Source organism: Labrus mixtus, chromosome 18, assembly GCF_963584025.1.
Source record: "Labrus mixtus chromosome 18, fLabMix1.1, whole genome shotgun sequence".
NCBI classification, from domain to species: domain Eukaryota; kingdom Metazoa; phylum Chordata; class Actinopteri; order Labriformes; family Labridae; genus Labrus; species Labrus mixtus.
In genome coordinates, this window is record NC_083629.1 from 11,028,789 (window position 1) to 11,051,815 (window position 23,027).

The window sequence follows — 23,027 nt, forward strand, 5'->3', positions numbered from 1 at the left end:
TGTCTGCAGCAAACTGTTTTCATGTAGAAAGTTATTGCTCAAACAGCTTTAAGTCATGATGTCACCACCTACTCAGATGCACATAAAAACAGGCTGTAAAGTCGTATAAATATAGCTCTCCTCTTCCCGGGCCGAGACATGTGTTAGCTGATGCATCCAGAGCATGTGGGCTGTACTGACACAGTTTTGGATCCCATGGGGGGGCTGTGAGAGTCTTAGATAGAGTTTCCCCTGTGCCTCCAGTGTTATTAATATCACAAAGTGTGCCTCTGTTTTCCTAGTGACAGACCCACTGCAGAGCTGTCCTTATGGTTAAAAGAGAACTGTCTTCATAGCTGTCTGGATTGTCAGCTCCAAACACAGTAAGTCAAAGGTTAATATTCAGTGTTATTGATCAGTATGGGAGACTGCTGATATGAACTGAGAGTTTTAAGTGCTCTTGTGCGCCATCTTTTGATGTTTAAGTGGTTTATAGCCATCAGAAATAGAAGCATGATTAAATTAGCATGAATATACTTTGTTATGCAAAACAGTTTGATTATTTAACCCCAAATCCCATCAAGTGTCGTGATGGGTCTTTGATTAACGACATTTCTCTTTTCAGCGCTTCTTTCTCCGGTGATGGACAATCAAACATCTGCAAAGAATAGGAAAGATGTTGTATCCACTGAGGACTCACATATGGAGCATATACGTGTTGACGATACGCACAGCACCTCTGACTCCGAAACAGAAATAAACATAGATGAGAGCACACCACATCCCATTATTCATACAGATCGGGCAGTGATGGATGACTTGGGTCAGCTTTTTGACCACTGCATCCTGCAGGTGTCTCATCTAGAGGCGCAGAGGGACGAGCTGATCCAGGAGCTCCTCCGCCTGCAGGAGCCAATGCTGCGGGTGGTGGAGCACCTGCGGGGGAAGATGGAGGTGACACAGAGGCTGCTCACTCTGGCTCAGATGGATTACATCGCTGTTTATGAGGAAGTGCAACAGGTGAAGAGGAAAATGTTTGCCACAGCCAGAGACTGCATCCAGAGCCAGGTGACACTGACTACACACAAGTACGAGGTGGCTCAGTCTGCTGTCACACAGGTAGGAACCGCTGCAGGCATGACACCTATAGAGGGCTGATTTACTGTGGGAGGCTACAGCAGATCATTATTATTTTGTTCTGTAGTTTTAGAGACGTAAGACTTTTATAAGTGTCATTGATTTTTAATCTTCTTTTTCATGCAAATACTTAAAACTATTATTACATAAGTAAATGTTAATGCTGAATTTGAGTCATTCCACAGTATACAAATAAACATCTTTAATATAAAGTTATGAAGCTCACCGTTTATTTCTTATCTTCAGATTGAAAGAGAGTCAGAAATAAGCCATTTATAAGCGATAACAGAAAATAAATTATTTTGGAGGCATCATTTAAATTATTTTGAGGCTAAATGTTTTGTTTCATTAACGTACAAAATGTAATTTAGCATTAACATTTTTCTCTGTAATTGTTTTAAAGGTCACATATTATACTCATGTTCAACAAGTTTAAATAAGTGTCAGAATTCCCCAAAACCTGCCTTCCCCGCCTGTGAAGTTTCTTGCTAAAAATCCACTCTAATCCTGTATTTGAGCATGTCTATAAACCCCTCTATATCAGCCCTCCTCAGAACAGGTTGTTTCTGTGTCTGTAGCTTTAAATGCAAATGAGCAGTGTCTGACCACGCCCCTTTACGGCGAGAAAGCAGACTCAGAGGGTAGGAGGGTAGAACAAACACCTAGCTGTTGGAGTGTCACCCACCTGGGGGAGGGGTCACTGCCCTTTGTGACGTAATGGGAAAATCTCCAAACTGCCTGTTTATATATACATTTTCTGAAAAGTTGAGCAGGCAAAAGATGGAGATGATGGACTTTTCTCATAATAAGGGGGTTTGTAGACAGACAAGGGAAACATCATAGTGTTAGAAAGGCATCCGAAAGTGTATTTTGCATAATAATGTGAACTTTAAGTATATATATGTAAATGAATTACATTCTATCAGTCATTGGGTTAAATTTCAGCAATGCAAACCAATTTCAACCAAATGTGTGTTGCTCTGATATGGTATCTCACCTGTAAAATAATGAATCAATTGTTTTATTTCTATATTCACATATTTCCTTTTGCATTTATATATTTTTAAATTCAATAAAAGTTGTCTTTTGTGGGGCGCTGGTGGCGCAGTGGTTGGTGCACACGCCCCATGTATGGAGGCTGTTGTCTCAAGCAGGCGGCCCGGGTTCACTTCCCTCCTGTGGCTTCCTTCCCGCATGTCATTCCCCATTCTCTCTCCCTGATTTCCGACTCTATCCACTGTCCTGTCTATCCATTAAAGGCACAAAAAGCCCAAAATAAAATTGTCCATAGCATGATGAAAAACTGCATTTAAATCTTAAATTGTCTACAGAATCATCAGGGCCAGAAATAAATCTTTAAAAAAAAAAGTTGTCTTTTGTACCTATTTTCAACTGGAACTCACCCTGTATTGTTTATTTATAATAAATCCCTACATTAGAGTACTTCAGACTTAGTAAGACACTCAAAAGCATTGTAAACAAAACTAACACAAAATTGATTCACTTAAACAAGTTTAAGGCTCATAAATCTAACACTTGGAAACATAAAAAAAAATGATGGAAAAGGCATCAGAGGCTTTATAATAAATTCTAATCATCATCACTTGAACCTTATCATCTACCTTTTAAGTCAGTAGAAATTTCAAGTTGTTTGATTATTGTTCTCCTGCTATTTCACTGTTAATCTATTGAGTGTTTGTATGAGTTTCTCTAATTTTCTTTCCATCAATAGGAAGAGCTCAAGGCCAATATCCACAGTCTTAACCAGGAGTTGTCCAAGCTCCAGCAGGCCTACCAGAACCAGCTGATCTCTTTGAAGGACCAGTCCACCAGACCATGCAGGCCCCGGGCCATGAGCGACGTCAGCCAATGCCGGCAGGCTTCAGCCCGGCTGCAGCGTCGGCTCAGCGGCAGCGTGAAGGCCCTGGAGGACTGGTACGAGCCGCGGCTGATGGCCCTGCTGAAAAGGAGGCAGATCGGGGAGGACGCCTTGAGAAAGAGCAGGGAGCAGGCGGTGGACCTGAGGGCTAGACTAGGTCCCCTGAATGAGGACTTACAGAGACTGGAGATGCAGAGAGCCTGTCTGGAGCAGAGGATCAGTCTGATGGAGAGGGAGAGGGAGGAGAGTGTCACACAGCATAAGGTAGTAACTGAAATGTAGGATGTAATGGGGAAGTTTGGAAAAAAAATTAACTCTAGATGTTTGTTCACTTTTCACAGGAGACGATGGAGAATTTAAAACAGACTCTGAGAGAACTTAAAGTGGGGTTTGAGATTCAGAGAAAATCTAAGAGCGATTTGGAGGAACTACGGGACGGCCTTTCAACAGAGCTGATGTTTCTGAGGTGAGTATACACACAGCTTTTCAAGAAAAAGATCACCTGTGAGCATCAGGATGACAACAAACAACTGTTTTTTTTTTATAGAGGCTGTGATGAACCCAGAGGAACTACTGCACAGCAGGGTCCATAACTTCCAGTGGATGATGGTCACAAGACTTAAAACATTTCAGTCACATTTGTTGTCAAAAACCGGAACAGTAATTAACTTGTGATATGCAGTACAATTAATTTATTAGTTTGCTTTCACCAATTCATTTACTTGTGCCAACAATAAAAACACATGTGTAAATATTTTATTATGAATACACTCATGTGCACAGGAGATAAGATGTAGCAAAGAAAAAAAGGATTGTAAAAAAAAAAAGAATCATGAGAAAACTACTACTACAAGCATCAAGAAAAACCTACATTATGTACAATTTGATTAAAAATTGATCTAAAAAATGTTTTCAGCACAACTTATTAAAACGCAAGACGTGAAACCATCAAAGAGAAAACCTGAATATCAATGGATGCAGCAGTGATGGTTTCATCACAAAGTTGATCACTCACTGTAAAAAGATCTCAAAATCAGACTGATACAGACTTACTTTGAATAGTCCATGACATCGCCCCATGTATGGAGGCCATAGTCCTCCAAGCGGGCGGCCCAGGTTCAAGTCCCACCTGTAGCCACAGGTGTCATTCCCCATTCTCTCTCCCTGATTTCCAACTCTATCCACTGTCCTATCTCTCCATTAAAGGCCCAAAAAGCCCAAAAATAGATTAAAACAAATTGTCCATGACATGATGAAAAACTGCATTTAAATCTTAAATTGTCTACAGAATCATCAGGGCCAAAAACAAACCTTTTAACAATTTTACTGCTTATGTACCCAGTGCTGGAAAATGGATCCATCTTTAACAAGCAGGTCAAATGAAGCCACGTGGAGACTGGATTCATGTGTGGACCTCTGACACTGCAGCACCTTCTGGGTTCTTGTCGTTGTAGATATTTTCATCCTGTAGAAGATGTATTTTTAAAAAGTGTTAGCACTGTGACTGTTGTTCGATATTAATAAAAGCATATCACATTTCTCTCGATGCTGTGTTTGAAAAGAAATCTTTTTTTAGACTTTCATGAATCTCGACATGTGACAAACCGAACTCTCACCATCCGCCAGACTTGCATGATGTTGTCTTCTGATACAGAACATATGACCCACGGCTTGTTGGGGTTCCAAGAAAAATCTCAGACCTTAGCTGTGTGTCCTCTGTGGATGAACTAAAGAGAAAGAGAAAAGGAAACATTATTACAGTCATGTTAAATAGAGCAATAACACACACATGGGGATTAACTGACCAGCAGCTCCGGAACAGCGTCCTCAGCATCCTCTGGAGACTGTTCCTCTCTGATTTTGCTGAGGTCCCAGACGTTGAGCCTCCTGTCAGTACCACTGGAGGCCAGGATGGTTTCGTTATGAGGGGACCACTGAACCTGTTGGGTAGAGATGGACCACCATCAACAAGTCTGTAACTGGTCAAAAGAGTTTTGTTCCACTGACAGTTTTCCTGTTTACAATGATTACATACTACCAGAAGCTACATGGGCCGAGCCTGCTTAGTACTTGGATGGGAGCGTGCTGAGAATATCAGGTGCTATGAGCTTATTTTTGGGCCACTGTGGATCAGTGCTGGAGGGAATATTCTCTAAACCGGAGTGTGGAAAGTTTGATCTCCAGCTCCTGGGGATCCTTGGATAAGACGCTGAAGCTGAATAGCATAGCCAGTGGTGTGTGAATTTGTATGAATGGGATTTGATAGTACCGATGGGCACTTCATGTTGCAGCCTCTGCCATCAGTGTGTGAATGAGACAGGCAGTGTAAGAGCAGCTTTCAGTAGTCTAGAACTAGAAGTCTAGAAAAGCTTTACCATTTACAATGTATGCAGGGCTGCCAGGCAGATCAGTTCATATGCAGCATTGTAATTTAACATGATTAGTGAGCTACAGTGCTCCATAAGAATGTTTTTGTTCGACTACAGTCTTCTGTCCGTTAGTGACCAACATTTAAAACTCAACATTTTTTTCCAGATAAGCCAAACAAACGTTATGCCACACAATCTCCTAAAATGTCACGCTGCAGAGACACTTCTTACTTGGAAAATCTCGTCCTTGTGAGACTCAAATGAGTGCAGCTTGAGTTTCAGGTTCCTCAGGTCCCAAAGAGCCACGGGTCTAAAAATAAAAGTCATCAGATTTGACTTGTGCAAAATGTGAACGGATCCTGTAAAGTGACGTGAGTGAATCTACCTTATCTGCCGAGCCACTGGCAAGAATAAACTCGCTGTAGGGATTGAAGGACAGGCAGTTGACTTCAGCTGTGTGTGTGCGTCCACTGCATGGCTCGGTTTGGAGGTGTTGTTGGACCGCATGTCCCAGCTGTGCCCAAGCAGACAAAAGCTCTGTTGTTAAAGAATAGAAAGGTCAAACTGGACAACAACTCTGTGTCTTGTCTTGGACGTCATCACAAATTTGTTTTCAAGCCACTTACATCATGAGCTTCTGGTCATCAGCCACAGATCAGAAGAGTGACCCGAGGAAACATCCTCCACCACAGCAGTGTGGCCTGTGAAGATGGTCTTTGCATCCAGAATATTTTCCCTCCTTTGGCCCGGTGCTGATGTCCAGCAGGCAGATACTGTGGAAAAATGTAGGGTGTATGAACATTAAAAGCAACAATGACATTAGATGGAAAAATGCAGATTTTCTGTGATAGCTTTCTTACGTGGTCATCAGAGGCACTGAGGAGGCAGCCACTGACGTACGGGTTCCAGGAGAGGCCGTAGCCCTCTTTCTGGTGGCCTCTTAATCTGAGATCTGGGGTACACTCTCCAGAAGGGTCTTCATTAAAAGGAAATCAAAGTTATCCACATTGTTCAGAACCACCCTTTTGTTGCAAACATTGGAAATATTTCCAGACTATGCATTTTGGTTGTACTCTTATCACGTTTTGAGGGATGCTTTGTATAACCAAAGAGCAGCACGTCACTAGTTACTAGCTACCACAACAGCTTTTTCCCTGCTGCCGGGAGACTTGTAGCACAGGACATTAAGATGGGAAGGAAGTACTTCACCCCACACCTCACAGACTAAAAAAAAAAAAAAAAACAGAAACAAAAAAAACAGTGCAATTATATAATGTGAAAAATATGTGTGCAATAACCTCAGGCGCAATAAGAGATAATAAGTGCAATAAGAAAACTTATTTATATGTTCATTTCATTGTACAGTGTTCCCCTTGTTATTTTTCTTTATATTATATCTTTACTTTAATACAGTGTATAACTTCTGTACAGTTTATTTTAATTTACTTAGCTGTTAATACAACTTATTTATTTTTACTTTTACTTTTTTTGGTACTTTTCTACTCTTTTTTTCTTACAATGCTATTCTATTTTATATATAATTTTACCTTGTTTTAGTAGAAGCTGACTCAGGGAGAAACGCACAAGAATTCCAATGTACCTGTACTGTCCTGTACCTGTGCAAATGGCAATAAACATCTATTCTATTCTATTCTAGTGGGGGTCTTGGTGGCAATGATGTAAGGATTCTGAGGCATGTAGCGAGCTCGGTTTACTTCTCCCTCGTGGTTGATCTTGATCTCAATCTCTATCTTCTGGGTACTTACAGACCGAAAGCCTCCTAACTCTGAAATGTCAAATGGGTTTTAACAAATGAAAAACTTGCTGAACAAAGGTTGTTGAACACTTCAGGTCACACTGCATATTATTTACAATAAACTACCAAAAAAAATTATTTCAAACCAAATACATAAAGATTTTCTGCAGCTATCTCAAACTTTATAAATACATTGACAAGAAGCATAACTGACATATTGTTTTTCTAAATTGTATTGCTTTAAATGACAGTAATCTAAATAACGCACAGGCCAGAGCAATGAACACTGTTTTTTTTTTTGTTTTTTTTAATCTCTGAGTCATTTTTTTGTACTACTTTCAATCATTCGTCTTTATCAGCCATATTGTGCCTTAGTTAAACTGCTAATACTGGCAAAAGGGAGCAATCCAGACTGTAAACATTAAGGCGTGCGATGTCGAATACAACAGGACTGACCAATCAGAGCTCACCAAACCGGACCGGATGTTAACGCAACATCCGGAATAACTTCCTCATGTTGTAAGCAGCTGTAACGAATTGACACAGTAGGTATACGATTTCATCATTTAATAAAACGTTAAGAAAACTCACAATGGACGACCGTGAGTTAGACCTGACAGCGGAACAAAAAGCCACAAAGTCAAAATACCCTCCAATCAACAAGAAATATGAATGTAAGTTACGATCAATAAAGTAGCTATGTGTTTACTAAGCCCTTTTTTTTTACACTGTCTCTAACTTATCTTACCTTGATTAAAACCATGTGTGCGCTCTTATTTAAACTGTATCTGAATAAAGTTAAATATGTCATACTTTACTGAATATGATATGTAAGTAAACCCAGCTTTTCTATGTTGCTGCTATCAGCTATCAGCTCATTGTGTCTCTTTTAATGTTCACTGTTACAGACCTGGATCACACAGCAGATGTTCAGTGAGTGTGTTTTAAATTGTTTGAAGTTATGTTTTTATTTCTTTTATTTTAATTTTTTTATCAGGTGCAATAAAGTGACAAACTGGTGATATACAAATGAGGGACAAAAAAACCAAACAGACAAGGTCAGGACAACGACTCCAAAATACAGTAAATAATAAAATAAAACAAATAAAGACAGAAAAATACTAAGACATCAATAGACACACATCAATAGACACACATCAGACTACGAACAGAAAAACTACAAAACTATATGAAATACCTAAAAAAGGATACAAAAAGTGAAAGAAGCGATAGAGAGGGAGAGAAGGGGAGGGAGAGAAGGTGCTTTAGGGGACTTCAGAGGTGGAAGAGAGTTGAAGAGTTGAGCAGTGGTATGTGTTGAACATGTTGATGTTAAACAATGTTGTGGTGAGAGTTTGTGTAATGATTATGTTTTAGCGGAAGTTGCCTGCAGCCGGGGTTTTGGGTTTGGAGGGGAGGATGGAGGGAGAGGCGAAGCTTTTATTTTTCTTTTCTTTGGCCGGGTCCTGAAGTTATGTTCATCTGTTTTACAGTTGGCATTAAACTCATATATTCTGTTCACTCTTCCAAGAATTCACTCCTGGGGAAACTCTCTGGAGGAAGCCTTTGAGCAGTGTGCCATGGGCATGTTCGGCTACATGACCGATACAGAGACGGTGGAACCAATTGATACAGTTGAAGTGGAGTCAGAGGGTAGGAGTATAGATAGTTTGATATTGTCTTTTGAACCTAAGCCTAAATCATTAACCTTTCTATCCTCAATCAGATACTGAACTCCATGCATACTTTTTCCAAAAGGTGACGACATGGAATCTCTTCTTTTCCACTTCCTAGACGACTGGTTGTACAAGTTCTGTGCAGATCTCTTCTTTGTTCCCAGGGTGAGTATGTCGGACAGTAGTTGGTGTTTGTATATCGTACGTTTTTTGGAATGTGGAAAAGTCCTTTTTATTAATTTACTTTTACGTTCTTCTCTTGACGTATTTATGTGTTACATCCTCTAGGAAGTCAAAGTTGTGCACATAGACAGAATACACTTCAAGATTCGCTCCATTGGGTAAGTCTAGGTACCTCTTCACTTACATCTTGTGGACAGTTAGAAAATGTAAATAAAAAGAAGAAATGTTCATCAACTTCAGAAAGAAATTATCCTCACGTCAGCTCTGCATCGTCACGCTCTAAGGGGAGAACACAGAAATTCATTAGATGTCACTCTCCTGATAGCACTCTGCTCATCCAGGATCAGGGAATGAGCACATAACATAGTAACAGACCCTACATGTACTTATCCTGGCCTCTTGCTGTTTCAGAACCAACCCCCCACATCCTCTAAGGAAACTGAGAATGAGACCCTTAAAAACAAATTTACCTCCCCCTCCAATTATTGTTAACAAAAAGAACCTTCTCGCAGTCCCCAATCCTGAAAGTAAACTGCAACACCTTTCAACACTTTGCCATCTTCTGCAGGAATCTATTTTGATTGGTCTATTCATTCTTTCAAGCTGCTCACAACTTTGCTCTATATATTTTTTTTATTACAGTTGGGGTGAAGAATTCTCTCTGGCTAAACATCCACAGGTAAGCTCATAAACTTTAATATTGTAAAGATATTGTTTAAGAATAGCATTTGAAGATTGTCCATTCTGAGTGTAATTCTGCAAAGTACTATGACAGTAACATGTATATTTAATAGGGATGTAAAGGTTAATCGTAAAATTGTGATAAATCGATTCAAAGGTGTCAAGATTCACATCGGTACTCTGAAAAACAAATCGCAATAATATGGTGAGCGACATCAGCTGTAGAGCAAGATTTTGAAATTGAGGACGCACCATCATCTTTTAAATTGTTGGTGTGGAAGCATTTTGGCTTGAAAATGAAAGAGGTGAGAAGATAACAGACGAGACAAAAACTGAGTGCAATATATTGCAAGAAGACAGGAAACTACACAAATAGCACAACCAACATGATGCAGCATTTAATCAACACCACAATGAGAAGCTCCAATCACTGAGTCATGAAAAGGTCAAACCACACTGACAGGTGGGTTTGCTGCCCCTAAAGGAATCTTTTTCCGTCCTAATTTGTCTACAGTCTCATTTTGTAAAATAAATCGTGAGAGAATCGTATCATACCGTGAGTGGAATGAATCGTTACATCCCTAATATTTAAAGTTTGTTGTCTTGTGTTGTCAATCCAGGGAACTGAGGTGAAAGCCATCACTTACTCCGCAATGCAGATCCATGATACAGAAAAGCCGGAGATCTTCACCATTATTGATATCTAAAGATAACTCCAGAAGCAGACCAACTACCTGGTTCAATGAACTAGAACTGGTATATCTACAGGGCCAATTTAAGTGGTCTTGTTTTTACTATTGCACTGACTTTTGATTTATGTACGAAGCGGATTTTCTTCTTGAAGGTTGAATTGTTAATTCACAGAAGCATGTCCCCTAGTTTCTCAGGATTATGGTGTACTACAATACGAAAGATCTCTGAGAAGTACGGATCGATGATATGACGATGATATCTCACAAATTACATAATTTCAAGAGTCACAAAACCTTTCAACAGAAATGAGACTTGCAGTACTGGAAATAATACAATATGGAACAACACTGCATAGGGAAAAAACTGAAACATTTTCTTAAAGTAATATGGAAATTTAAACATATTTTTTTATTTCACATAAATCAGCCTCTTTTATTTTTGTTGGTGTTTTTTTTTATAACACATTTGAAATTGTACTGATCTGATGCCTTTATCGCTGTAAATGAATCAAAGAATGTCTATTTTTTGCTGTGGGATAAAATAAATAATACCTTGAATATTTTGTGACTTTTAATCATTCTGCAGGAAAAGCACTCAGTTAGAATGAAACAAGGAGATCATGAAGATAAACTCTATCAGCCATTACATCCAGGGTTACTCTGGTTTAAACACTGATGTAACATCTGGATTGTAGTTTTGCTCAAATAATAACCACCATGCTCCATCCAGCATGTAGCCTGGACTATCTTGCTGAAGTTTAAAGGTTCATTTGTCAAGTTATTACAGTGTATACCTGCTGTTTGCGTCTTTATTATTATTGCATTAGTGTTTTATAGTTGTTATATTGTTTTTATTTTATTTTGGGATTTGGGCTGATCAGGCTGTTCAGTAACTTGAATTGCAGCAATTTATCCTCCTTTATTCAGGCAAGGCACCTCGCGTAGTGAGCAAACCAAATGTTTCTTTCTAGTGTGCATGAGCGGTTCTAGGCAGGGGCCAACAGGGGCCAGTGCCCCTGTAACACTGAGCTTGGTCCCCCCCTGTGGCCCCCCCTCCAAAAGGAAGAGCCCCCCTCATAACACATACACAGTATTTGACTCAACAACTGGACTCAAAATCTAGATATAAATACTGTTACTGAAACAAATATAAATCATGGTATTTAATGATGTGCGCTATTATTTGGCATAATATATATATACTTTTTTAAAGCAATCATCTTGGTCCATTTTCCACCTAGGTTTAATGTTCCCCTCTGACAAAACAACTGGCCCCAGTTTGGCCCCCTCAGTAAAAGTGGTCTAGAACCGCCACTGCTAGTGTGTGCATGCTAACAAATAATGAAATTCAACTGATAACAGATTATTATTGATATACTCGATTGTCTGTTTTCATGGTGAGAAATCTTATTCAACACAATTAAACTATTAGAGTTTGCTTGTATCATTTACTGTGTATGTTTTGAACTTTTGAAGATTTTTCACAAATAAATTCAAGTAAAAAACACAACACAAAGTAGAAGGGCCAGGGGCATCAAATATTAGAAGACAATATGAAAACATAAACAATGACAAGTGATAAAGTCTTGATAATCTCTTCGGGGTTTTGTCGTTATCTTGATCTCTTGATGACGTCATTGTCTCCTCCTCCCTTCACACTCAAATGCAGCTGCGCCATTCCTCCTTTGTCCATTGAACAGAGGGATTCGGTTAGCAGAGGAGAAACACCGGCTTTGCAACTTGACCATTTATTTAAACTCACCGAGACCCCGCGGTTTCTGTTAAGCTTACGAACAGGGCAAGGCTTCTTTCGTAAATACAAAAAAAAAGCCGCGGTAAAAACCGGTTAATTAACGTTATGAGCCAAGCGAATGGTAATCAAATCAAATCTGAGTCAGTCATAGAGTCAAGCCTAGCACAGCAGAAAAGCAACATGGAAGACACGAAATACCTCCCGGAGCTCCTGGCTGAAAAGGACAGCTTGGATTCATCGTTCACCCACGCTATGAAACTCATTTCTGCAGGTAAAAGTGATATGCTTTCTTGTTAGCGTATCGAAGCTAAGAGATGCTAAAGGCTTGAGGCCTGGTGGGTTTCTCTCTCTCTCGGTCGACAGAGGCCTGAACAATGGCGCAAAAAACACGTGGCTGTTAGCAATGTGTGTCAAACCTTTTTAGGGAGAATAACTAAAGGCGGTGTTGTCTATTTCCCAAGGCAGTTAACTAATTCTGTAACATGGCTCATTGTGTTGCAGCAACCAATGTGTTTGATTGTAACCTCCTTAGCAATAGAGCTAATTGTATAGCTACAGTTAGAATTCAGACACATGTTACAAGGTACATGCATATTTTGCAAACGTAAATAGGCAAATAAAGATGTGTTGCCATGCCCTGATACCGTCTGTAAATGCAATAAGACCAAGAACATAATTTCAAGTTAAAAGAAATGGACCTTGTTTGAGTTGGAGCACGCTGCTGCAAGATGTTTCCTTATTTTCGATATTATAGAAATGTATAGCAATTGGATCATTGCATCTGAAAGCAACCGGCTTTTAACCATTTTGACCTACCCACAGAGATCGAGAGGATCGAGAAAGGTGAAACTAAAAAGGAGCCAGAGAAGGAATCATATCTGGACCTATTTGCCACCAAGAGCCACAAACTCAAAGAGCGAGTACTCATTCCAACAAAGCAGTACCCCAGGGTAAGTCTTTTCTTTCTCCTGTCTGTCATTCAGGGTATGAAAAGTCTCTACTGTCGCCAAGGGAGTGGAGACTGTAAAAGACACCCCCCCCCATCCCCCCAATTGCATTTCCTTGATATGCACCTGCAGTTTGCACATGCCCCAATAATCCTGTCAGCTTAACACAGCCCTTCTTCCTCCAGCTTTATCGGCCCAGGCATTTTGGTCAAGTCATGTGCCAGGTGCCCTACTAAACTAGTTTCTGCATGAATAATTTACAGTGGCCTAAAAAAAAATGCAGTTTTGTGAAGAAAGGGGAGCTGTAACCACATGGGCAGAGTAGAAAAGACACGTTTTTGTGATGAATGTGACAGCCACAGCATTATTTTATGTCCCACAGGTCAACTTTGTTGGTAAGCTTTTGGGACCACAGGGCAGCACAATCAAGAGACTTCAGGAAGAGACTGGAGCCAAGATTTCAGTGCTTGGAAAAGGGTCCATGAGAGACAAGACAAAGGTATGCATTGAACTGTTTTCCTTGTACCATTGAAAGGGTTTTATTTCTTACAATAACCATGGAGCAGATGTCTTCTACAGAACAAAAACAATTCTCACCTGATATTCTTTTTCAGGAAGAGGAGCTAAGGAAGGGTGGTGAGGCTAAATACGCCCACCTGGCCATGGAGCTGCATGTGTTTATTGAGGTGATGGCCCCCATACCAGAAGCTTATATGCGCATGGCTCATGCCATGGAGGAGGTCAAGAAGTTCCTGATTCCGGTAGGTGTCCAAAAAATATTTCTTAGGCTTCAAACTGAGAATTGAGAGTTTTCTTCTTCGACCACCATTATGGAATGCCTCACACTGAACAAATGTTATGTCATGTCTGTAGGAGCCTGGTGAGCATGACCCCTACATGGACCCTCACTTCCTGAATGGATCCCAGGATGGTTCAGGCAGAGGACGTGGTGGTCAGTTTGGACGGGGCAGAGGTGGACCACCTGGTGCTGGAGGACCGAGGTAGGAGCCTGATTTTCTGACAATAACATTAACCTGTACCACTGCACAGTCTAGCATCATCATGCATAGTGTTGGTATATTAAAAGCCCAGGAACCTTTTGACCGGGACCACATAGAAAAATATGTTGTCAATTTAAATACAGGGGATCACATTGCTTATTTTTTCATAGGGGTAGAGGAATGCCACGTGGTGGCCCTCGTGGAGCAATGCGGGGTGGAGCGCCACGTGGAGGACCAGGAAGAGGCAGCGCTCCCAGAGGTGCACCTTCTGGCAGGGGTGGACCACCTTCTGCTCCTAATAGAGGGGGGTCAAATCCCCGCTCTAGAGCCCCTACAGCAGGTGCTCCAAGGATGCTCCCCTCTGCAGCTATGTCCCATCAGCAGCACCAGGGTCCTCCATCAGGATCCCAGCCCAAGGCTGAGGGCTATGAAGACTATGTAAGTTTGTTTGTTCTCTACGCATGTTTTTTTAATGGTGCTGAGTTCTGTGATTTTTTTTCCCCTTTCATTGTAACAGTAACTTTCATGAGTTTGCCTTAATATGTTTTTGCTCCGTTCATAGGCTCCTTATGAAGAGTCCTATGCTGAGCCTGCCTATGAAGGATATGACAATTATTACAACCAGCAATCTGCACCAGCGTGAGTCAATCATTTGACGATCTGATTATCTGTACTTAATTTTAAAAATTACAGCAGTACTGTATTAACATTGATTTTCCACCCTCAGTGACACTGAATATTATGACTATGGACATGGAGAGGCCCAGGAACCTTCATATGAGCAGTATGGTAAGAGCTAGACTCGTAGCACACACTTACACATACGCACTGAAAAGCCTTGTAGAAGCTCTTATCTGCCTCGCTCAGAATGTTAACGGTTTGTTCCCTTGTTTCTCTTCTCTGTTGTTGCAGCTCAAGACGAGTGGGACAACTCATGGTCCAACTCTGGGGCTGGAGGAAAGGCCCAAATGTCCAGGCAGACAAAAGGATCCTATAGGGAGCATCCATATGGAAGATACTGAACGGCTACTGGTAGAGAGTTGCTATGGCAACTGTCTTAAGATTGTAACTCGCTGAACATTTTTCAAAAGTAATTTCCCTCTTGTTTGTTCACCTTTTTTATGGTTTATTTTATTTTTTAAAACTCGTTAAAATCGTTTTTTTGAAGGGGGGGGGGGTGTATCATAGAGTGCCAGAAGTGGAACGTGAAAGGTTTTTCGTTGTTTACCTGTTTCCATTTAATGTTTGTTTCAGTTGCGTAGATGGCAGTTAAGGTCCTAGTGACATAAACCTAACAAAGGAACAAGAGCAATGTTTTAGTGATATTTGATGGTTAGCATTTTAAGTTAATTGTTACTGTAAAAATGTGATTGTGGCGATAAACTCCTCTCACGTAGACTTGATTTTTTTAAAGTCCTCCATTGACAGGACACAAATTATGCATAATGCCTCAATGTAATTTTTCTATAACTAGTTAACGATCAAGTCACAAACTCAAACACAGCCCTGAGCAATCTAGTTTTGAGAAGTCACAGAATCTCCCAAAATATGATTGACCTTTTACAAAAAAAATGATTCTATTTTTGCCACCCATTACAATTGGTATGTTATCTGTCCCAAGTTATACCTGCAAAAACGAATTCATGTCAAGCTCGAGGGATTACAATCCTTATTGTGTGTGAGAAAAGCTGCAGCCAACTCAATATTTTGTACATAATCTTAGGACAACTGTGTATGCTTTAAGCCGTGTCGTCTCTAAAATGCATAATGCTTGTGTACCTTTGGCTAAATAGGATTCTTAATATATCCCAAAATGTCTTTCTGCAGTGCGTGTTTCAATAAAGTTTCTAGTTTCTTTTTAACCAATCTAAACATGGTATTTTGCCTTTGTTGTACCAAAGGAATGCCCTCACTTTGTGAAAGTGGTCCTCCGAGGTTTCTCAACAATCCTGAGAAAGCTGTATGTATACCCGTCAGCCTGGCAAAAAACGAAAACAGCAGTGTTTTTACAATGACCTTATCCACTACGTCTGTTTTCAAAACGTACCTTAATGACACCTGTAATGTCACCTTCAAAAACGAATAAAGCTCATCATTCCTTGAGATAATGTGCTGCCAAATATATCTTCTACCTGAAAGTGATATAGTGCTTGAACATGTATTGTCTTTAACCTCTAGTTAGTTCAAGCTCTCAAGAGAGCAATGTATCTTCAGCCACTTGAAGTAACTGAATTTCAACAGTATTTCAAATCAAGCTTGCAGGGATCTTACTTGACTTTGATGCAAAGTCATGCTGGCTGGTTATATAAAAGAAAAAAATCGCAGAGGAGAGGATTCTAAAAGCCTAAAGATCGCCACAAGAAGGTAAAACTAACCCCAACACTCATTTGTTAGAATTTTATTTTGTTTCTGTGCAAAACATCAAGTAATGCAAGTCATCCAAAACATATTAAAACATTCAAGTACAAAATTATGCTATCTGTAGATATTCCGAGCAAAATAAGCGGTAAAAAAAACAATCAGAAATGGTTGTGATGCAACTCTTGCTCAAATAAATCTAATAATGATCCATTCATTTCTCTCAATACTTCTCAATTTCCATCTTGATAATTACTGTAAATGTAGATAATTGAAAACTTAGGTTGCACTCAAAGCGCTAAAACATCCCATTGGGGGACAAAAGCCCTTCAGCTTGAGTTGCATGATACTTTTGTAGTTTAAAGCAAGTTCTGCATGTGTTGTCCACTTTGTACATGAAAGCACCGTTTGTGTCCAAGATCTCACTTCTGTTTCTTTTCTTAGGTTGTCAGAACTGTGTAAATGCAGTTGAAACATTAACTCCAGCTAACCAGAGATTTAAGGTCAGTGTGATACATTTCTACACACAGAAGATTTTTTGGTCCACTGTGAGATGTTGTATTAATAATGTGTTTCTCTCTCTTCAACAGGCCCATTGGTAGTACCAGGAAAGAGCAAAGGCCTTGCAGTGTCTCTAAGACGGATTCTTCCTAAACAGATTTTTGTTTTTAAAGGTGCAGAGGAAGGCTCTAGATTTTCTCAGACCCTTCTGACATTGTTGATGCAGAGAAAAAATGTGTGTTTTTACATTTTTTGAAAATGTCCTTTTTACAATATTTTTATACTTGAAAACTTTGACTTGTCTTTTGAGAAATAAAAAAGTCTTAATGTGAATTGTGTTTTTGTTCTACAAGTCTATATGATGAGATGTGATTGCTCAATGGCTGCCCCTTTGCCATGTCACTTTGTTGGAGCCTAGTTTCACTGGAACCAAACTGGAGAACATTGATCTTGTAGTTATGTCATCAATTAATGGAACAGTGCCATATTTACTCAGGAATCAACGTATCTTGTTACAAAGCAAACAAAATCTAGGCTGTTTTAAAGCTACTTAATCAAAATAAAATCTACCAACGTGTTATATATTTAAAACAGAAGAACAGTGATAAAAATGTTGCATTAAAAAGTAAGTAGCCTACTTGACAGTAAGTTAATTCTAGAAAGAAGGGGAGTGGGGGGGTGTTCATGGAAAATAAACATATAAATGTTAATATTTTGGTGAGTTGATTCCACTCGCGCTCTTTCTTGTTTGTGTTGATATAAAAGTCTTAAAATACATTTTCAAAATAAAGTGCAGGACACTGAGTGAGCAGTCATCAGAAGGGCTGATAAACATTTGTCTTAACTTCACGCAGCTGATATAGTTGCAAACAAGCCAAATATTATATGACATTAAATGAAAATGCTCCCACAGTTCATTGCATAGCAGAGAAAGTAGATTATGTTTCCCTTGTGATAAGATTGGAGGAGTATCTCTTTAAGTGACTCTCCTCCCACAGCTCTCTTAACATACCCGCGCCCCCTTCTATCAGCGGCTCCGGCTCACATCAACAATGACTGTCTCCGCTGATTTCAACGATAAACACGCCAATTGTTCAATAAATGTTATGCAAATGTATGTCGTTTAGATATTATCTATGCAACAAAGTAGCTTCTAAGACATACAACAGACACTGGCATTGGTAAGCAAACATTTTTCTTGTCTAGCCTGTTCCGTAGGTTTGTTTGGAAGCTAGCTAGGTAGTCCGAGACATTGCTAGCCTAGGCCTCAATCTTTGTATTTAATCAAGCATGGTCTTTGGCGGACAGACCTGGGTCCGGGGCTCATTGTACCGGTCCACGTTGTCTCCCCCCCCATGCCTCGTGTTTGAAAATGAACCGGCTTTTATCTAATAATTGATCAGCGAAGAGAGATGATTATGTAGCTAACTAAGCTATATTGTTATGTCAGCTTCCGCAAAGCCTGCACTAAGTGAAAGGATGCTATGCAGCTAATAATAAACATGTTTTAACTCTGGCTGTCTGTCATGCATATTAATGCAGGGGAATGTTTGCATTGCAATTAGTCTTGCATGTGCTTTAAATATGAACAGAATGTTGCAAATGCATATTTATTTAGTTTGTTACTTTGTCTTTTTTTTTTTACTGTATATTATGAATTCTTCCTGTTGTACATTTCACAGTGTGTTTAAAATAATGAACATCTATTAGTTCGTTAACATCACTTAACATGTACAGATAATTCTGCATATTTGCTGGAGTTCAAGATCAGCACTCCCATTCAAACTTGTCAACCTGCTCAATTGTTGTAAACAGGAAACACAACACAGGGGAGGGAGGAATCATTAAAACTTGCAGATAACTCGGAGAACTGAGCCGTGAGTGTGTCTGCGATGGCTGGTGGAAGGAGAGGGGCAAACCGAACCACATATTGCAGACCTCCACTTAGCGGCGAACCCGGCTCAGTCAGCAATGGCAACCACTCCACCAGCTCCCCGGTCACAGGGGTGCGATCTCGTACTAGGTATGTCTGGATTCCCTCTAACCTGGGCTGAGGAATGCAGTCTGACATGTGTTTGTCATGCTACATTTATCCTAAATGATTACATAATTGTAATACAACGTGATAAATTATTGTTTCACATCTGCAGGAATGGTTCAGGAACATGCATGTCAAGCCCCCCGCTGGCTGCACAGACAGTGGTTCCTCTGAAGCACTGTAAGATTCCTGAGTTGTCCGTGGATCGTAATGTGCTGTTTGAGCTCCACCTTTTCTTCTGCCACCTCATTGCCCTCTTTGTCCATTATGTCAACATCTATAAGACTGTATGGTGGTACCCCCCATCACACCCTCCATCACACACATCACTGGTGAGTTTTGAGCCAACATTTATAGACTGATGATCTTGTTTATTAAAGTTAAGATGTGTGTTTGGGTAACCATACACCACTGTAACTCTGTTGTTTTGATGTTTACATGAACTATTAGCCTTAACTTGTCCTCTAGGTCTGTGCATGTCTGAGCATTTATGTTGTCATATAGCAATAATCCTAAATCAAGTCAAATGTTTTTCATTTTTAGAACTTTCACCTCATTGATTATAACATGCTGGTGTTCACGGTCATCATACTGGCAAGGAGGTTAATAGCAGCAATTGTTAAAGAGGTAAGAATTCTATTTTTTGGCTAAAAAATGTAAGAATTAAATTCTAAAACACAATAGAGCACACGGCATATTTTTCTGTATTTCTTGCAAGGGCCTAAAACAAAAACACGATTTAAACTGATATTGATATTGGACTGGTAAAATGGGTCTTGCACTTTGTTTACAAGCCTCTTATACATTCCTGCTCTGAACAAAAATTACTGCACATAATTTTTTTACATTTTTTTTACTGTGTTCTGTAGGATAAATGCAGTCAGTCATTTCATTGATGCACTTCATTCCTGTCTCTCTTCTCTTCTTCCGTCCAGGCATCACAGAGTGGGAAACTATCCTTCCCTCATTCTATATTTTTAGTGATGGCTCGGTTTGCTGTACTAACGCTGACGGGCTGGAGCCTGTGTCGCTCCCTCATATACCTCTTCAGGACATATTCTGTGCTCAGTCTGCTCTTCCTTTGCTACCCGTGAGTATCTACAAGAAGGAACACACCATTTCACTTAGTTAGTTCATGTAGTAGTGTAGTATCAGGATGCACTCACAGTAGGCCCAGTTGTCCCGTACCGTGCTTAAGCACGATTGCCCTTTCTCCTTAATGAATGCAGTCCACGTTGTCTACCCATGCTTGTGCATGAACTGTACGGTGCCAATGCACAGCTCTTCCAATCTGGCCAGGTCCAAGGAAGTGTACCGTGCTTGAGCACAGATGAGAGCTCTCACACTAGTCAAAATAACAGGACTTTAGGGGTTAAGTGTGTTTAGGCACGGTACGGATTGCCTAGTGTGAGTGGGCCCTCAGTCTTCTTCCACTGATTTTCTTGGTTACCGTAATGTCATAATCTGTTAATGATTTCATGCTTGCACAAAACTGAAGAAAAAAAAAAAAAACTCCTGAAGTTTTCGGGTTGAGCTGCATGTGTGAACGCAAACAGACACATGAACTCTGAGAGGGCTGATGGGAGATTGCAGCAAGATATTATTGTGAGTGAGTGCATATGTGAAAACGTCTGTATGATTGCAAGTCCTCAACATTTCCATGACCCTTGCCTGCAAGTCCAGAGTCCTCTTAGGAAGACGATTAGATGCTTCTGTTATGTCAGTTTTACAACATACATTGCTCATGTTTGACAGCCTCTGTTTTTTTTGGTTAGTTTTTATTGAATATTTTATTTGTAATCTTTGGAAAACAAGCTGTGTGTGTAAATAGTCTGAAGAATGATAACTTTAGCCATTGAAATGTTGTTGCTTGTTATGTTTGTAGTCATGTCTTTATTTTGCATTGAAATGGGGAGCTTTACTGTAAACACTGATTTGAGACATTGGTTTATAAAACTTTTATAACCTACTGCAAGTAAAAAATGATCTTAAACAGTGAACCCCATATCCTATACATATATGCTTAACTCTTGAGGCAGTGTTGGCCTAGGGACCTGGGTATAAATGAAGTTATTTGTATCTCTTGTTTTCCGCAGTTTTGGTATGTATATTCCATTCTTCCGGCTTAGCTGTGACTTCAGGCGGGTAGGTCCTCTCTCCCCCATAGCCAGCATCGGCTCCAAGGAAGTGGGCAGCATGGGCCGGGGCCGGGACTACTTAACCGTGCTGAAGGAGACGTGGAAGCAGCACACCAGCCAGCTGTACGGCGTCCAGGCCATGCCAACTCACGCCTGCTGCCTCTCCCCGGATCTCATTCGCAAGGAGGTTGAATACCTCAAGATGGACTTTAATTGGAGGATGAAGGAGGTGCTAGTCAGCTCCATGCTCAGTGCTTACTATGTGGCCTTTGTTCCTGTGTGGTTCGTCAAGGTAGGAATCTGTCGGATATCCTGATTGAACCATTTTTTTACATTCATACTTTTCAATGCCTCTCACTGTCCTCACATTGTTCCATTTTTTTCCCCTCAGAGTACACAATATGTGGACAAGCGCTGGTCTTGTGAGCTTTTCATCCTGGTGTCAGTCAGTACGTCCGTCATCCTCATGAGGCACCTGTTGCCACCTCGATACTGTGACCTGCTTCACAAAGCTGCAGCTCACCTGGGCTGCTGGCAAAAAGTAGACCCCTCGCTCTGCTCCAACGTTCTTCAGCACATGTACGTAGTAGACACAGTTAGTTTGTGCACTTTTAATTTCAATCAAATTTTGAATCTCACCCCACTCTTCTTCTTTGCACAGATGGACTGAAGAGTACATGTGGCCACAAGGAGTACTAGTCAAACATAACAAGAACGTCTACAAGGCCATGGGTCACTACAATGTTGCAGTTCCGTCAGATGTGTCTCATTATCGCTTTTATGTGAGTAAATGAACTGGAACTTTTTAAAAATGTAATACCCAAAACAAACACAACGATGAGGAGATGCTTTCACATTAGAGTTTAACTTGTTAGCCTTATATCATATTAATATAAAAAAATATTTGTATCTTATCGATTCTTATTACCTCAACTGATTGAATAATATCTGAAAACATATTTATAGTTTGCTTTAAAAAAAAAAGGCATTTAAAGTAAAAATGCTTTTAAGACTTAAGGTGCACTATTGAGGTTTGGTAGTGAAATTTGAAAGTTGGAGAAGTGAAACAATTCTATGCTATATTTTCTGAACTGAAAACACAAACTTTATTCACACCATAACTTCTCATGTAGCATTTTATCTTCAAACAGTGATACAAGGACTACATTTTCCTCTGAGGACACTTTGTGTACTGAGTTATAAACATATACCAGAGAATCTGTACCCTTTTCTAACTTTCACATTTCTCTACCAAAACTCCATAGTGCACCTTTAAAACAAAATAAAAAAGTAATAAAAGATGTAACTTGAGTCTAGGCATTTCAGATTCATTCAAGCAATCAAAACCTATTTCTTGTCAGCTGTAATTTTGCTGTGATTTTCTCCATGATAAAATATTTTTTTAGTTTGTCTCTCTGTTGTATCATGAACTGTTTTGTAGAGATTTTCGATTATGGATAGAAAGAGTCTGTATTTATTAAAAAATGAGCTACTTAAGCCTCCTTTATCTGTTGACTGACTTAATCTCGTCTCTCCCTCATCTAGTTTTTCTTCAACAAGCCTTTACGAATATTGAACATACTCATCATCCTGGAAGGGGCAATGATATTCTACCAGCTCTACTCGTTGATATGCTCTGAAAAGTGGCATCAGACGATATCGCTGGCCCTGATTCTCTTCAGCAACTATTACGCCTTCTTCAAGCTGCTCAGAGACAGAATAGTCCTTGGAAAGGCATACTCATACTCCAACAGCTCAACGGACCAGAAAGTCAGTTAGACTTAACTTACCATTGGTCGCTTTCACTTTGGAACAACACAAACATGCGTAAGAGCTTGGTATTTTTTCTACAAACTGCATTTTGTGTCATGTTTATGTTCTGATCTGCCATAATAAAAAAAAAGATATTTTTGTATTACTGTAAAGGTTTGATGTTGTT

General features: G+C 39.9%; 4 protein-coding genes and 1 pseudogene across 7 annotated transcripts; 4 read left to right on the forward strand and 1 right to left on the reverse strand.

The window, feature by feature from the left end:
• Nucleotides 1–201: 201 nt before the first annotated feature.
• Nucleotides 202–3,798, forward strand: LOC132993517 (syncoilin-like). The gene is made up of 5 exons (XM_061063397.1): nt 202–362; nt 605–1,098; nt 2,849–3,259; nt 3,337–3,461; nt 3,543–3,798. Exons 2-5 carry the CDS (start codon nt 622–624, stop codon nt 3,586–3,588), a joined length of 1,059 nt encoding a protein of 352 aa, XP_060919380.1. The 5' UTR covers nt 202–362; nt 605–621; the 3' UTR covers nt 3,589–3,798.
• Nucleotides 3,799–3,813: 15 nt separating this feature from the next.
• Nucleotides 3,814–6,341, reverse strand: LOC132993518 (histone-binding protein RBBP4-like; annotated as a pseudogene).
• A 1,267-nt stretch (nt 6,342–7,608) lies between these two features.
• zbtb8os (zinc finger and BTB domain containing 8 opposite strand) lies at nt 7,609–10,912 on the forward strand. 2 transcript variants are annotated; one of them, XM_061063074.1, is made up of 7 exons: nt 7,609–7,794; nt 8,029–8,053; nt 8,652–8,773; nt 8,915–8,961; nt 9,085–9,137; nt 9,622–9,658; nt 10,281–10,912. In XM_061063074.1, exons 1-7 carry the CDS (start codon nt 7,713–7,715, stop codon nt 10,365–10,367), a joined length of 453 nt encoding a protein of 150 aa, XP_060919057.1. In that variant the 5' UTR covers nt 7,609–7,712; the 3' UTR covers nt 10,368–10,912. The 2 variants fall into 2 exon arrangements, with proteins under 2 accessions (XP_060919057.1, XP_060919056.1); XM_061063073.1 differs by having other exon boundaries at nt 7,610–7,794; nt 8,879–8,961.
• A 1,099-nt stretch (nt 10,913–12,011) lies between these two features.
• khdrbs1a (KH domain containing, RNA binding, signal transduction associated 1a) lies at nt 12,012–17,245 on the forward strand. Of its 3 annotated transcripts, none has more exons than XM_061062373.1 (11): nt 12,012–12,376; nt 12,928–13,055; nt 13,435–13,551; nt 13,667–13,813; nt 13,926–14,053; nt 14,224–14,491; nt 14,616–14,692; nt 14,781–14,842; nt 14,966–16,417; nt 16,856–16,914; nt 17,002–17,245. In XM_061062373.1, the coding sequence occupies exons 1-9, from the start codon at nt 12,211–12,213 to the stop codon at nt 15,073–15,075; spliced, it is 1,203 nt and encodes a 400-aa protein (XP_060918356.1). In that variant the 5' UTR covers nt 12,012–12,210; the 3' UTR covers nt 15,076–16,417; nt 16,856–16,914; nt 17,002–17,245. The 3 variants fall into 3 exon arrangements, with proteins under 3 accessions (XP_060918356.1, XP_060918355.1, XP_060918354.1); XM_061062372.1 differs by having other exon boundaries at nt 14,966–15,143; XM_061062371.1 differs by having other exon boundaries at nt 14,966–16,914.
• A 664-nt stretch (nt 17,246–17,909) lies between these two features.
• On the forward strand, nt 17,910–23,013 carry tmem39b (transmembrane protein 39B). Its single transcript, XM_061062913.1, has 9 exons — nt 17,910–18,093; nt 18,728–18,935; nt 19,063–19,282; nt 19,494–19,577; nt 19,886–20,040; nt 21,047–21,380; nt 21,480–21,667; nt 21,750–21,870; nt 22,634–23,013. Exons 2-9 carry the CDS (start codon nt 18,805–18,807, stop codon nt 22,865–22,867), a joined length of 1,467 nt encoding a protein of 488 aa, XP_060918896.1. The 5' UTR covers nt 17,910–18,093; nt 18,728–18,804; the 3' UTR covers nt 22,868–23,013.
• Nucleotides 23,014–23,027: the final 14 nt, after the last annotated feature.

Bases quoted from the DNA above. Each gene is read 5' to 3' on its own strand.
- LOC132993517 (XM_061063397.1), top strand. From the start codon at position 622: ATGGACAATCAAACATCTGCAAAGAATAGGAAAGATGTTGTATCCACT. The intron at 1,099-2,848 runs GTAGGAACCGCT...TTCCATCAATAG, and splicing joins CTCAGTCTGCTGTCACACAG to GAAGAGCTCAAGGCCAATAT. The intron at 3,462-3,542 runs GTGAGTATACAC...TTTTTTTTATAG, and splicing joins ACAGAGCTGATGTTTCTGAG to AGGCTGTGATGAACCCAGAG.
- zbtb8os (XM_061063073.1), top strand. From the start codon at position 7,713: ATGGACGACCGTGAGTTAGACCTGACAGCGGAACAAAAAGCCACAAAG. The intron at 8,054-8,651 runs GTGAGTGTGTTT...CACTCTTCCAAG, and splicing joins GATCACACAGCAGATGTTCA to AATTCACTCCTGGGGAAACT. The intron at 8,962-9,084 runs GTGAGTATGTCG...TACATCCTCTAG, and splicing joins ATCTCTTCTTTGTTCCCAGG to GAAGTCAAAGTTGTGCACAT.
- tmem39b (XM_061062913.1), top strand. From the start codon at position 18,805: ATGGCTGGTGGAAGGAGAGGGGCAAACCGAACCACATATTGCAGACCT. The intron at 19,283-19,493 runs GTGAGTTTTGAG...TTTCATTTTTAG, and splicing joins CTCCATCACACACATCACTG to AACTTTCACCTCATTGATTA. The intron at 21,381-21,479 runs GTAGGAATCTGT...TTTTCCCCTCAG, and splicing joins TTCCTGTGTGGTTCGTCAAG to AGTACACAATATGTGGACAA.
- khdrbs1a (XM_061062371.1), top strand. From the start codon at position 12,211: ATGAGCCAAGCGAATGGTAATCAAATCAAATCTGAGTCAGTCATAGAG. The intron at 12,377-12,927 runs GTAAAAGTGATA...ACCTACCCACAG, and splicing joins TATGAAACTCATTTCTGCAG to AGATCGAGAGGATCGAGAAA. The intron at 13,814-13,925 runs GTAGGTGTCCAA...TCATGTCTGTAG, and splicing joins TCAAGAAGTTCCTGATTCCG to GAGCCTGGTGAGCATGACCC.